The 15,213-nt window shown below is 40.8% G+C and overlaps 1 protein-coding gene across 1 annotated transcript in view; it reads left to right on the top strand.

Moving 5' to 3' along the window:
* Positions 1–15,213, top strand: part of eys (eyes shut homolog) — a 153,284-nt gene that overhangs the window by 33,257 nt on the left and 104,814 nt on the right. Inside the window, exons 14-21 of the mRNA XM_062400615.1 lie at positions 427–549; positions 2,130–2,246; positions 4,075–4,197; positions 4,314–4,427; positions 7,153–7,266; positions 9,964–10,077; positions 12,025–12,222; positions 13,939–14,060. Of these exons, the coding sequence (XP_062256599.1) occupies positions 427–549; positions 2,130–2,246; positions 4,075–4,197; positions 4,314–4,427; positions 7,153–7,266; positions 9,964–10,077; positions 12,025–12,222; positions 13,939–14,060 (1,025 nt within the window). The remainder of the gene's footprint in view (positions 1–426; positions 550–2,129; positions 2,247–4,074; positions 4,198–4,313; positions 4,428–7,152; positions 7,267–9,963; positions 10,078–12,024; positions 12,223–13,938; positions 14,061–15,213) is intronic.

Below are 15,213 nucleotides of genomic sequence, written 5' to 3'. Positions count from 1 at the left end.
ATGAGAATTTGACCTGCATCGATGGTGCTGATAGCCAAGAATTAGTCATGGGTCTCCTGGAGCCGCAGTGTGTGACAGTGCTAATGATACTCATTTTGCGGCGTGACCATGTGGTGGAATATATTTATGGGGGAACTAAAATGTCAGGAATTGGCAGGGCTCGCTTTTGCTTCATGACTTTAACCTTTTTATTTTTTGTAAATAGCAAATGTGCTGATGTAACAAAAAAAACGAATAAAGGCCGTGGCGCTCTCCTCTTTATGCAGTTGTTTGTGAAAAGTCACGTAAAATTTCATGAAAGCATCACATTGCTGTTGGGTGTCATTCCATACTAATCGGTCTTTTTCATGTTGGCTTATTACTGACATTCACACGCTGTCTCTGATGATGAGATCTTTCTCTTTTTTATGTTTTCCCTCACAACAGGCTTTGGGGGGTTGAACTGTGAAATCAACTATGATGAATGTGTCCACGGATATTGCGCCAATAATTCCACGTGTATCGACCTGATTGCGGACTACAAGTGCATCTGTCCTCCGGGCTTCGCTGGTGAGTTATCTGTGTCATCATTTTCATACTTTAGGCCTGGATGAATACAGTGCAGATTGATGACTCTTAAGCAGTGATAAACATCAAAGTGGTCCCATTGTCTCATGAAAGAGCTCATTCACCGAAGTATTTATCCCAATACAATGTTCTGCATTATCTGAGTGCCTGCTGCAATCTAAAGCATTTTGAACTGATCTTAACATGATGACAGTGATTTTGAATCCTTGTTTGCAAGATTGCACAAACTCTAGACGATCCAGTCTTGTTGCAGAATCACACACTCTGTGTTCAAACCATTTTCCTTCACTGTGAGACTCACGTAAATGGACTTGGTCTGTTGGTGTCATCATCTGTTTGTGGAACGCATTAATAAAGCATTCATACTGGTGCTCCAACTCCAGAAAGGCATATGTCCACCTGACACAGGAGACAAGTCATATTTTGCTTTCGGTTCTAAACACAAGTTCGCAAGATCCGGTTGGTGACGGTTCCCAGGCAGCTCGTTCTCATTAGCTTTTGCTTTTCCTTTAACACTACACGACTGAATCGGATTGTGTCTGTAAGCCCCAAACTACAGCATAATTTGTCCCGATACTCTATTGAGATCAGCTCTGTGACGGCCATGACTCCATGATTTACAGGAGAGGTGCTAAGGACCAAAAACAGCCTGATCATCCTCTTGTGTTTGAAATCTGAAGAAAGTGCTGTATATCTGTATGAGCCTATCAGCAATCATGTGACCATGGAAAAGCCTCTGGGGTCAACAGCCAGTATTTTGCGGCTTCCAAGATATCTGGGTCTTCCATTCGCTGTACACTCTTCACAATCTGACCAAATTAACGATTCTTCACACAAAACACAAACAGTGATACTTTTTGTATGTGTTTTTTGGTCCAGTTGACATTTTGGCCAACCTCTGATAACAGCTATCTTCAGATAAATAAAAAAAAAAGTTGATAGATGATGCACTTCGATCAATGTTCTCCGCCTCTTTTGCTCTCCTCAGGGACTGTTTAGCTGCAGGCAACCAAAGCCTGCTCAGTGTATCAGGTCAAACTGGAAACAGAAACCAGAAGACCTCCGTAATCAAAATCGTGTCCTTCGCCTGCAGAGTCAACATAGTGATGCGTTTACAGTTTAGAGTCAAGCTGACAAACTATAAAGCAATATATTACTCATACAGATCCATTTAGTCTCCGTTTTATGGTGTGAATTTAACTTTCATGTAACCTCATCACTGTTATTCATCTATTTTTTGTACTGGGACACTATAAGCAGATTGGAAACTAGTCCAAATGAAGTGATTGTCCCTTTGGCATTGTAAACAAAATGTGCTAAACTCTGAAGAACGTGCGGTTTTGTCCCAGTGTGACCCCGAGTGGCTCCATTACCGGACACACTCGCGCCACATCACGCTAGTTCATCACGTTAATGGCTGTTGTTCTCTGCGGTCAAACTCATTTGTGTGACAGATTATTGAGACGCGTCGTGATGTTGGTGTTGTGATCTCTTTTTCTTTCTTTGGCTTCGTCTTGATTAACACAGACAAGCTCAATTAACAAGCCTGATTTCTCTTTCAGGTAAGAATTGCTCCACGTCGGCGTCAGTATCGTGTGCATCAGATGTCCAGGTCTGCAAAAACGGAGGAGCCTGCCTCCTAAGCCCCACTGGAGAAATGCACTGTATTTGCCGTCCAGGTATTTAACATATTTCTACAGTAGCTTTAGAAAATATGAATTAATCTTGGCGCATTGGTTCCATCTATAATGTGCACGCAGAGTAGAACAGAGGCTATAAAGTCATTATAACCAAAGTGTGTCGTGTGCTCTTCCTGGTTTATTATACATCAAACCCTGTTGCAAATTCAACCCTTAATGCCTGTGGAAAACATATTAGAGTCGTTGATTACTGTGGTATCACCGAAGCACCAAGGCAGCTTTTACCTCAGAGTGAATTTCATCTGAAAGCACGCGCTCAAATCCACTCATTAGTTACAATCGGTGGAGAAACAGCACAGTTTTAAATTTTTTGTATTCTAGTTTGTATACTGATGCTGAAATCCCTCCTTTAGCTCCTTATGCTCTGCCTGGATAAAAATATGTAAATCAGCAGGGAGGCAAAACACTGGCAACAGCAGCATTATACTTGAAATCACAATCCGTGATGTCTGCCAGCCGTGGGAGGGCAGGAGGATACTGTACACAGCAGAGCACATCAATCACCTCTTTGATCCCCCCCCCCCCCTCAACTTACAGGATACCATGGCACTGACTGCTCCTCATCTGTGAACCAATGTGTGTCAAATCCTTGCGACCCCGAGGGGACTCTCCTGTGTGAAGAGCTGGCAGATACTTACAGATGTGTGTGTCAACACGGGTACACGGGGCCGCACTGCAGAACACTCACGAACCACTGCGTTGATGGCCTGTGTCAACATGGTTCAGCGTGTGTAGATCTGTCGAGAGGGTTCAAGTGTGATTGTTTGCCAGGTAGGTCCAGCCCTCCAGAAGGAGCTGGTTTTCAAATGGATTCAATTCTTCAAATGAAGCATGTGCATGTGCACCGACACGCTGACGGTTTGATGCCTTCAATCGTTCAGCTTCCCTCTCTGTGGGAGTCTAATCTCTTTGGCCCGAAGCAACAACACATAACAGTCTTATGAAATGTGTAAGTCAGGCCTCAGTTCATCAGTTTGTGCTCTGACTTCAAAAAGAAAGATCTTTTAAGGTCTCTTTGCCCACTAAGGAACCAGGAGTCCGGTTGACCTTTAAACAAGGAAATGGTTTATTACAAAACGATACACTGTTCATGTACAGAAGAGAGAATATTTCTGAGTTAATGATTCGTTTTTATCAGTTAATAAAGGAATTTTCTTTCAGAAATCATGCTCTTTCATTGCACCAATTCATAGATAATTACCAAGTACACAGGTAACTATAGATACAAATAAATAGAAGTCACCATTTTGGGATTATGCTGAGATTTTAAATACTTTTTTATACATCGTAAGTGCGTTTTACATTTTTTTTTAAAACCTTAGTTTACATTATAAGTTTTAAATTTGGATTTTATATTATTTGTCAAATTGACTTAGTAGCAACGTTATTTTCACAGCCCGTGTTAATTAGAAAATATATTGTCTTGTTATGCCTTGTTTTATTTAGACATACTAAAAGAGTCACCCATTTAGTCTATAGTGTTCCAAATAGTCAGAGGATCCAAAGAGGGCCTTTAATGACTTGAGTCATTACTTGAAGTACACTTTAAAAATCCTCTTGTACCACATTTGAGTAACGTTGCTCGAATACATCAATGGTTCAGCTGTTTAAAGCAACATTTAAGGATTTTAGTCGTTAATTCACAGTAATAGTACGTTCTAGCTTGTTCTTGAACGTGAAGAAGAGGAAAGACCAGCAGAAAATCCCTTGAATTATTTTTCTGTTGAACAGTCATTCTCAGGGCTCACTGTGATCAATACAACACAGGGGGTTCCTCGAAGCAGAGACGACTGTTTTCTCTCTGCAGGTTTAACCGGCCGGTTTTGTGAGGCAAACCCTGATGATTGTGAAGAACGGCCGTGTGGAGTCCTGAGTGTTTGCGAGGACGCTCTGGACGGCTACAATTGCTTCTGTGCACCCGGATTTATCGGTAAGTGAAAGCTATTTGAGGCGATTTGAAGTTGTTCTTTGTGAGTTAAGGCGACATTTTATTCAAAGAGGCAATGCAGCTTGTCAACATGTTGTGCGCCTTCCACACTTTCTCAGGAAGCAGGTGCGAGATTGAAGTGAATGAATGTCTCAGCCGGCCCTGCGCAAACGGAGGCTCCTGCGTTGATGAGCTCAACTCATTCGGCTGCCAGTGTCCTCTCGGAGTCACAGGTATTTTTATCTGCATCCCACCATGACGGCGTTTGTTTTGCGCAGCACCGCTCGAAGCTCTTCATAAATGAGTCATCTCAGTGATGAGCTTGAATATAGATCGAAACAGGATTGTTCTCGTCATCGCTTCATGATGACGACCTGAAAATACAAATCTTTAAGAAAATGTGAACGTCAATCTCAATATAGAAGATAGAATTCAGGCATTGATAAAGTAAATACCAACAATATTTGTCCAATGCAGTCTCATAAAAACTGACTACACACTTTACTGTAGTTCTGCCTCATTTCCCAAGTGATCCGCACTTTAGGGTTGCATGATATGTCCCAAAAATATATCAAGATAAAGAAAAATTATTTTCACAATAAAAGTCACTTTATTATTTCCTTTAAGTTTAAAGACAGTTTTAAACTTTTCTTTACGAGCAGAGAATGACTGCTCGTAAAGTAAAAACGGCAAAACATTTTACAAATCTAGACTTTTGTTACTGTGCTATTTTCTAAAATGTACTTTTACATTCAACGGCAGCAATTGTCTGAGAAACCTTTTCAAAAAATCTTCAATTGATTTTGAAAAGGACTCATAACTGTACATTCACAAATTGAACATTTGTTTATGATACTAGTCGTCTTAGATAAATAATTTTATAAACTAATGAGAGAAAGAAGAGACAAACAACATATAATGTAACACATATGGTTGCATTTTTTTGTATAATTATTTAATAAATAGCACACATTCTTTTGTCTAAATATATTCTCTCTAAGACCTTTGTGATCATAGTATGTATCCACGCAGGCGTTAATCCCTAAGGTCATATGATATATAGCAGATGAGAATCTTTTATTATCAAAGTATCGTCCTGTACTTAATGAAAACCTGGACATGTTGAGCCAAGCTGTGCTCAGCACGTACTGGCTCCAAATGCATCTTGCAAAGTCTGCTCGGCCAAATGTTGATCACTTTCTGTGTCCATGCCAACCAACTGTTATGCAGCGAGTATAGCATGTTGTGGATTGTGACACACCATAATACACACACGGCTTCAGCTAACTCTACAGGGATTATCGCTCTCTTTCAGATATAAAGGGACTGAAATTGGAGTGAAATGGTTCACATATAGCGACCGATCACTTTGGTTTTGTTCCAGGAAAGTTCAGCCATAATACAAACCAATAATAGAAACAGTAAGGAGCAGTTACAGCAGAGTAACAGAAATATCATAGGGACACTTTTTTTGGGGGTGTGTGGTAGTTGATGTTTAATTTTTAAGGCACATTAGATAAAACATAAGTGTTGTTCATCTTCCATAATTAGCTAAATACCACAATTTACACAAAATTATAAACTGTTACGTTAGAAATCTTGTAGTAAAAATGTCTTATGAAATTTATTGAGTGTCATTCATGAGAATTATTTTTTGCAGATAGCATTTTCTGATGCTTTTGTCAGTTTTAGAAAGATTTTGGCATTTTTACTTCCAGTTGACCCAGGTTGAGCTTAAAAGTTGTAAAATATATTCTCATCTTTGGGGTAGGAGCCGTGCAGGGCTTTCCCCCGTGGGAGCGGGAATATCTCCACCAGATTTCTTGGCAATTAAAAAGCACAGCACAAAGTCATAATAAGTAATCCTTGGAGGGACCTTAAATATCTGGTCCAGCCATTTAATCTTAACATATTGTGTGCAGAGTTGCCTTAACCAGCTTGAGCTTGAAACCAAAAGAAATTGTATGAAAAAATATTAGGGGGATAAAGAAGAACTGAAGGGACTTATTCTCTGGGTAGCCCAATAAACTCCAGGAAGATTCATGGTAGAGTGAGAAGGGAGGAAAATCATCTCTGCAGCAACCCAGTCCATCTTAGTGGAACTGTCAATCCCAGTCCATCCTAAATATCTAGGTCATCTGGCAAATGTATAACCATAATACACAATATATAGTAGAAGAAGTCATTCTTGAACTCTGGACCACCTGAGCCGCATGGGAGGTGAGAAGGTTGTAATACAAGGTCTATCCATTATAGTGTTGCAAGAGCAGAACAAAACACACTGTGTAATTACATGAAATGAAGCCATAGTTCAAAAACCTCCTCTCACTTGATATTTCACATTACATAACCGTCTCCTCCAAAGCTCACAGCGACTGCAAATGTCTGAAATAGCCTGAATAAATCCTGTCTTCTGACTGAGCTTGTGTGCATCCGTCTGCTTTGTGGTTTCAGAGACAACAAATAGGAACAGAAACACAAGAAGAACAAACTAAACACACAAACTAGGTTTAAATAGAATTTCTGAATATAGTTTGGAAAGAAAGACACCGATCCCATTATGTTCATTGTTTTCAGAGGAACATCTGTGCAGCCGTTAAATCGTCCGGATTTAAAGCCCCGTGTTTGTTGAATATTCAAAACCAAGTATCTTTGTCAAATTAATTTTGCCTCTGTCGTAAAATGCGCGCGTGGAATATGCGGCTGAGATAATTTTTGTGACAACTGTCTGAAATACTACAACCGAGGGATTCAAGGTGTCACGAGTGATAACGTTTCAAATTCCACACAACGACACTCTAAGTCAAACAGAACATATAGTTTACTAAGTCAGGGAGGAAAGTTATAAACTGAGCATGAGTCGCAAAATGTTATGAATCAAAGCTGCAGTGCGACATTATTATTTTCTTTTTTTTGGACCTTGATGAGCACGGACTCTTAAATGTCATGTCTTTGCAGGGGACTACTGTGAAGTCAACATAGATGAGTGCGTGTCCTCCCCCTGCCTGCACAATGCCACGTGTGTTGACCTTGTTAATGGCTACGGATGTGTGTGTCTGCCTGGATTTACCGGTAAGTGCGGGTGTATCTTTTCACATGAAAACTGCATATGTACCTTGCAATGAATAAGTGGAGGACGATGGGATTAGACTGGTTCAAACCAATTTGATCTCGTTAAGTGATGTGAAGTACAGTTTGTATTTATATATTGACCTTTGTAAACCTGTGGAATAAATCTGAAATTCAATTTCGTACATGTAGGAAAGATTTGTCCTCAGAGAAAATAAATGTCTATTTGTAGAGAAGATTTGAAATTGTACAATTAGGAGCAAAAGAACTCTGCACGGTCGTCTACAGTTGCAGTAACGACAGCTTTTTATTCAGAGGAAGGTTTAATTAAATATGTTCTGGATCAGGTTATTAGCAACTCTGCGGATAAAATCTATGCACAAATTATAGATGCCAAGATCACACGGAGAACTTCAGTGCCAACATGCAGAGCAGAAAACTTTGTAAAGCTCAAAGTTCCCACAGGGTGCGTGACACTGAAGTTATAAACTTTCATTTTGACCCTATTTTTTACAATCTGTTTAAACGAGGACAGTCCAATCACAAAGCAGCGTCCAATGAGAGGGCGTCGCCAGGCATTCATGTGATGTTGGAATAATGGAAAACATTTAGATCCAGACTGGGAAAAATCACTTGAACGTCATCTCGAGTCAAATCAAGAACTCGGAAAGTCGACCAAAGTTGTGTAGTTGCTAACATCATCACTTATAAACCAGTTCACCCTCACCTCGATTTTATGTTCTTCGTGTATTTTGGAATTTAAAAAGCCCCAAATACACCTGTTCTCCTCAGGGTTAATATGCAAATACATTTACAATCAGCTCTAAATAGTAGATTCTAATGTTTCACTTTTGTCAGGAGCAAAGTCTTTGTCCATCTTTTACAAGCGCCTATTTTTTGCCATTAGAGATGTTTTTAATGATTTGTCAAATTAAATTATTCATCCACCTGTCTTTGCTCTTCGTTGTCATGTCAATATTACAAAGAGGAGTCAAGATGTTTGTTTAAACGCTCTTAAAACATAAATACAAGACTTTATTTAAAGCAACCCTGTTTTCTTTCACATTCCCACTTCAGAGTGCCCGATGTGATAATACTCAGGATACTGGACCTTCTGAGGAGCCTGTACAGTTTATCTTAGAGACATGTCCTGCAATTTGTTGTAGAGCCGGACGTTGGCTCCGGCTCACACGCAGCCCTGGTGGGTTTAATTATGTTTGATGATGCTGTCGGTGAAAATGGCGGTAAATATTTAATGTGCCGCGTGTGTTGACAAACCCACCCGGGTCGCTGGGAAGAGCCTGTGCTGTTGTCGTAATTCCTTCTGTGTGACAAAGGTGAAGATAAACCCGCCTGCGTTCGCCGACCAATTAAAACAACATCATTCAGACGAATTGCGTCCTCACTCGCGTGCTAAGCCGGAACAACAGGTATGTATTCAAATAAAGTCAAATCATCGGCAGCTCATCGAAACAGCAGAGTGGTGCGACGCTCTCACTCTGAAGTCTCACGGCATAATTGTTTCCCCACATGCGGTGCGACGGCCCCGGCTGTTTAAAGCGAGAAAGATGAATAATGACTCGAGGTTAAACAAACCTGTAAAAGTCAAACATTGTAACAGCAGTTGAATTGTTTCCTAATAAGTTCTAATAATTCCCACAGAGCCTGAGTCGCAGAGCATTACAAACAGTATAACTGGCTGAAGCGTTGGTTTTTTTTTTAACCAAAGAGCTGGTTCATCGGCGGCACATCAAACGCTTTGCTTCTTTTAATGTGACTGTATCGGGCGTGAAGTTTTGACAAGCTGGTGTTGAGTAAAGAAAATCCAGGCTTCCATTCTGATAGAAGTTACCGCAGCACAGTGATGTGTTCGACGTCTAGAAGATAAATAATAAATATTACATGCATGTTCTTAGATGCATTCTGTCAACATTCATCGTGCACTAATTCTGTTCTTTAAAAAGTAAGAAACTACTAACAAGACCAACATGGAACTGATAACTGGTTGTCTCCTAACACTGGGTCAGAATATATCACAGCACACTCAGGTGGGCTGTGGGAACGACTGGTACTGTGTCTGCATGTAGTTTGGGAGATAACGTGGCATTTCTAAGCTTGTACCCTTCCGGGCTATTTCACCTTATCTTCAGCTATGGGGAGGTGTGAGTAATTCTGGGACTCCAATATTCCTTCATATCTGTCGTGCTCGACTGGTTCTTAAATTTCATTTATTATTGTCTCAAATAATCTTTAATTTAACTTGTTGAAACCTGCAGAAGCCCTGTAGGGACAGTTAAAATGAGAAGTGGAGATACAAGGAATAGCATTTGTATTGTAGGCTGTGTGTCATTTAAGAGGGGTATATATGAAGATCAGCCCCTTGCCTGTGTTTAAATGAAGAATATGGAGCAACTTGTTCAGTTATACTTCAGGTTTCACAAATAACAAAATACTTAATCGCTTGGCTCATCTCATCTTAGTTTCAATGATATTTGGATCTAGAACTGCAGTGTTTGCTGATTTGCTGATCATTTCCAAAATATTGTAACTTTTTTCTCATTAAATAACAACTTGAAAAAATGATGGCCCCAATAGTCTGTCATATTTGTGTTATTATTTTTTCAACTGCCAACCGTTTACGCCAGCGTCCTGTCGATATGAGGTCCTGTATTTATCTGTCTGTGTTCTCTTCTGCCGCAGGCACAAGGTGTGAGCTCGACATTGATGAGTGCGCTTCGTCTCCCTGCAAGAATGGAGCCTCCTGCATTGACCAGCCTGGTAATTACTTCTGCCAATGTGTGGCTCCATTTAAAGGTAATGAACGCTGAGGGAACAGGGGACGGAAGAAAGCAAAGCTAATTAACTTCACATAGTATTATTTTCACCTGTCTGAACTCACTTCACATGTCCCAACAAAACGAGCACATCTCCGTCTGCGATCTGCGGTGAAAGGAAAGAAAACCCGACTAATTAGAAAGATGGAAGACGTGATTGACACGTCTGATGCTCAAGTGACATCTGTCTTCAAGCCTGAGACGCTCTACTGCAATATCAGTGTTTATCAATATAAAGAAACAAACAGTGAAAAGCATTCACACACACATGTTCTGTAGTTTATTTACCACATGGTGGTAAAAGAAAATGAAGGATGTTACTCTCTGCTATCTGTTCTGACATTAGCACAGTTTCTTATTAATATTGTAATTAACTGTGAGATCTCCCAACGTAACACAAGCTGATTGACATGATGAGAGATCTACTGTTTTGACTATATCCAATTAGAGACTCTATGAGCAGGTAGCAGGTAATGGAATTTCGCAAGATCAAAAAAACTGTCCGTCTTTGATAAATATAAAAAAAAACAATTCATCCGGACAGACTCTTCCTCGGACCACGGTCAGAACCTGAGGAGCACTCTGACAGATCCAATGAGCTTGTTGGCTGTGAGACGTTCCTGGAAGAACAGCAGTGAGGGCAGTACTTCAAGAATCCAGGCTTAACAGCAGAGTGACCAGGAGGAAATTACCACTGAAAGAGCCGCACAGACTTTACACAAAAAAAGAGCACTTCAAAGGCCGAGAGCGATTCAGAGCGCTGATGAAAAATGAAAATACAACTCTTCAGCTGTAATACCAAGGACCGTAGGCAGTGCGGCAGAAATGAGGCCCAGCTGATTACCCCGTGAAATACCATTTCTATTGTAAAGGCATCGTAGTGGTCGCTCCATGATGTGGTTCCTCTACGTCGTCAAAGATGGAGGGGAAGTTGGAATGAATCGAAGTAAAATAAGAGAGGATCTTCTGAGGGATTTTCACTGCTGTGTCAAGGCTTCCTCTTATAAATGACTGTTATTAAACCCAATCAGCCCCTCATCCGTCTTCCTCAAGATCTGAAGCTATTATTAATTCATTGTCGTCTTCGATATAAAACACAAGCTTGTAAACTCTGGAAAAATGTCCCAGACCAATCATTTAAATCACTGGAACTGTCCATGATAGATCATAATGTTGTTCAGTGCCAAGCTTAGGACTGGAGGAAGCACTTTGAACGTCAGAGTAGAAGAGACCAAATGTCTATATTTCCTCCAAAAGTTCGATCTAATGCGCTGACACTGCCAGGGTGAAACTTCCTGACCTTGTCGGATTCTTAAGTATCTCACAGGTCTCAGGCCGCTGCAAATTAGTGGGGGACATAGTGAGAATGTCATGTTCCTTTTATTCTCAACATTTTCCCTCCTGTGACTAGGTTGGACATAAATTCTAAGAGGTAGGACACATGTTTGGGGCAACTTTGTGTTCGGTCATTTAACATGCTTTGCTTCTCTTGATCTGTGTCCTTCACTTGCTTTGTTGAGACAGTTTCTACGTATGTATGCTCTGTCTTTGTATCCCTGTTTGGGCATCATAACTTTCTTCTTTGTGCTTGAGAGGAGTGGGTTTTCTTAACAGATGTTGTCTTTTTTGGGTCACCGGAATATACTGCCACCAGTTTGTCTGTACAGTTTGCTAAAGCAGGAACACAAAAATCTTAACTGTACAAATGGTCATTTTCAATACCACACAGCACAGAGAATGCCTTTTTTAACGCCTTTGGTAATCTGTTCAGCCACTGAACAGGACAAATTGCACTTGTTACATCTAACAGGTCAAATTCCCCCTGAAAACGGTTCTATTCCTCTGTGGATCTGCTAGAAATTGAAGTGAAGATTATTTCTTAAATCTTTTTTTCTTTTCAAATGTGCGTTTCTTTGCCTCACTCCAGGACATCATTGTGAGTTCTTACCCTGTGAGGCCAGTAATCCCTGCGAGAACGGTGCGGTGTGTGTGGAGGAGTTGGATCAGGACCATTTCCCTTCTGGATTCCGCTGTCACTGTCGCCGGGGCTTCACTGGCCCCCGCTGTGAAATCAATGTGGATGAGTGCAGCTCGAGCCCCTGCTTTCACGGCTTCTGCTATGATGGTATGAAACGGCCGATCTCGCCACCGTGCTTAATGACAGACACTGGAGATGGAAGCAAAGTTCCATTCTCACGCACGCACACAAACACACACACAGACGCACGCACACATAAACACACACACACGGTGGATATGTCCGATTTTGTTTTGCTCACTTACAGCCTGACAGGCAGTTTTCAATTGGGTCACCACTGCAGCTAATAAGGTTGTTATGAGAGTGGAGTTATTCCATCTGATGCGAGGATCTAGGACATTACCTGCTGGTCCAGGCTTGATTAGTTTCCTAACACGACTGAAGAAAGGGAATCAATCATGCATTATTGTTGTGTTGTAATTTAAATAATGGAAGATAAATGGTAAATCAATATAATCGAGAATACATACAGTACATATACATTTTTGTAGATATCCAGCAAGATTTTTTAATTAAATTTAAAACTTCAACTTCAAAAAGATACTTTCAGAGTTCTTTATCTCTAGTTGGTCAATCTTTTTAATATATTAATATATAAATTATAAAGCATTAAATATGAAAGCCAAAAACTGGATGCTGCACAAATTCCACTGAGGTATTTTTTTATATTCTGAAGTAAATACTTCAGCAGTAGTCACTGTAGCTGGAGCAGTAACCTTCCAGCGTTTGTTTGCATTCCTGACATCTTTCCAGTGTCGCTTCGAAAGGCTCATGCCGGAACCCAAACAGAGATGGCAGTGGATCACTGTCTGGGAGCATCCTATCATTCGCCCTGCTACAGATGAGCTCGGCCAGCTGTCCCGACTAATCTCGAGTGCGGCCAGTTCGCCTTAGGTTAGCGAGGCATGCCCCGAGGACCTATTGGCCGGTGCTCGGCAGCAGCCAGCCAGCCACCGGGGAGAGCACTGCATAGCCACAGCGGCTGAGATGAGTAATGCTGCTGCCACACAGGACCTAAAGCATTTAATGAGAGTAATAGCAGCTACACGCACCAAGACAGAGTGACAGCATAGATTACGTGGTAAATCTTTGGGATAATGAAGAATCCTGGGACCCTGACTGGGGAAGTAATAAATTCACTCCTGTAAGAAGTGCAATTACCTCTGTCACTGGCTGCCTGTACACCAGTGTTGTGTTAGAGCAACAGAATGATGCCTCCCTCTTTAACGTCATTAATAATTAAACAGAGGAAGGAATGCATGATTAGATGTGGGAGATTCAAATTTCTGATGGAAGAAGAAATTGGCACATTTGTAACATCTGAATAAAGAATGGCCTTAAGTGGACTCTCTCCTCTGTTGTGCTCCTTTTTTTATTTTTTTTCTCCCCCGGCTCCCTGGCCCTGTGTGTTGAGAGCTGGAGAAAACAAATGACGAGGCTTTTGAGGCTTTCATTGAGAAAGAGTGCCACAGACGCCGGGGGGGGGGGGGGGGGGGGGGGGGACTCTGTGGCCGTCTGGCAGACAGGTTCATTTAAAGATGGTTAGTGTGTCCAGCTCTGTCAGAGTGATGGCAGGGAGGCGGTGCCCGTCACATAGATTTAGCGAGAGCAGGTTTGACTGATACAGCAGAAGACATTTCATTTAACGGCGTTATCCATTAAAAAAAGCGAATCACAGTGGGTGATTATCCTTTATGCTCGTAATCAGCATTTACCTGCGTTGAGATGTGGGGCCCACTGAGGGTTGAGTCCAATGGATTTATGATGCAAGGTGCTGTAACTGTCCCACTGATCTTCTTTCAGTCGTGGACGGCTTTTACTGCCTCTGCAGTCCTGGCTACGCCGGGCGGAGGTGTGAGCAAGACATCGACGACTGCGTGGACAGTTTGTGCAGCACCACGTCTGTTTGCAAGGACCTCCATCTGGTGAGTAGACACAGTTTTGGATTGGCAGCATAAAACCAGTGATATAATGGCCTTTTGAATGGCTTTAAAAATAACCCAGTTAGTAACTCATTGAAGAGTTTTTCATAAAATATTGACGGGGCCCGAATCACACCAGGTACCGCTGCCCATTACTTTTGATGACTGTCATGCAGTTAATGTTTAGAGCGTTCCTGCTGCAGTAAAGTACAAACAACTGCACAATAACACGGATACTGGTGCGCCATTAAAACGAATAAAATATGCCAATATCACTCTGGGGTGTACTGAGGGGAAACAACAAGCAGGTGTGTGTACAGGTGTGTATCTGGCTCATTTTAATGGTCTTATCTAGAGATCGGTCATAAGGAGACGCTGCTATGTTTCAAGTTTCAGATTTTTGTGTGCAATAAGGTAGTGCCCTTCATTATCCCCTAATTGACAAATTATTGCAATTATGATAATTACACCAATTATACCTTTTGGGCTTGAAATTTTAACGTGCAAAACAATTACCTAAAGTAAACTTGGAGAGAAAAACAAAGGAATTAACAATGTGCATATTAAATGTTAAATGCAAAATCTTAAATTGAACCCATCTTTTAAACAGAGTCTGCATATTACTAATTGCACATCTTAAGAAGGTTTTAGTCTGTCAGATTAACATGCACATAGAAGGGTACATATAACAGAAATGGCTCCTACCACTAAAAAGGCAGGGTCAGGAATCGCCTAGTACCCAAATCTATGTACCGATCCAATACCGCGTCCATAAAGTAAATTGGTTTCACCCAGGTAAACCTGCAGTTTTCTTTTCCTATGAATCACAGTTTCTACTCTACTTCAAAACACCCACAAGTAAAACGGAGTCGTGTACCATATGAAAGACTTCAGCTTCGAGGGGTGTTATGTAGTGCTACACTTCCTCTATCCTTTTTAGTTATGATTGTTAAATTAGATAATGAAAGATGTTCTGTTATTTTAAAAATAATGTAATAATAAGTTTTATTTATACAGCACCTTTCATTCATAAAATACAGCTCAAAGTGCTTTACACTAAAATCAAAGACATGAAATAAGAACACGTTGGCAATAAAACAAAGACTCAGGATTTAACAAAAAAACATAAAACTAGCAAAAGGTATAAAAATAAATA

This window comes from Platichthys flesus, chromosome 12, assembly GCF_949316205.1.
Source record: "Platichthys flesus chromosome 12, fPlaFle2.1, whole genome shotgun sequence".
In the NCBI taxonomy this organism is placed as follows: domain Eukaryota; kingdom Metazoa; phylum Chordata; class Actinopteri; order Pleuronectiformes; family Pleuronectidae; genus Platichthys; species Platichthys flesus.
Note: the sequence above shows the minus strand (reverse complement) of the source record. Positions and strands in the feature narration are given on the sequence as shown.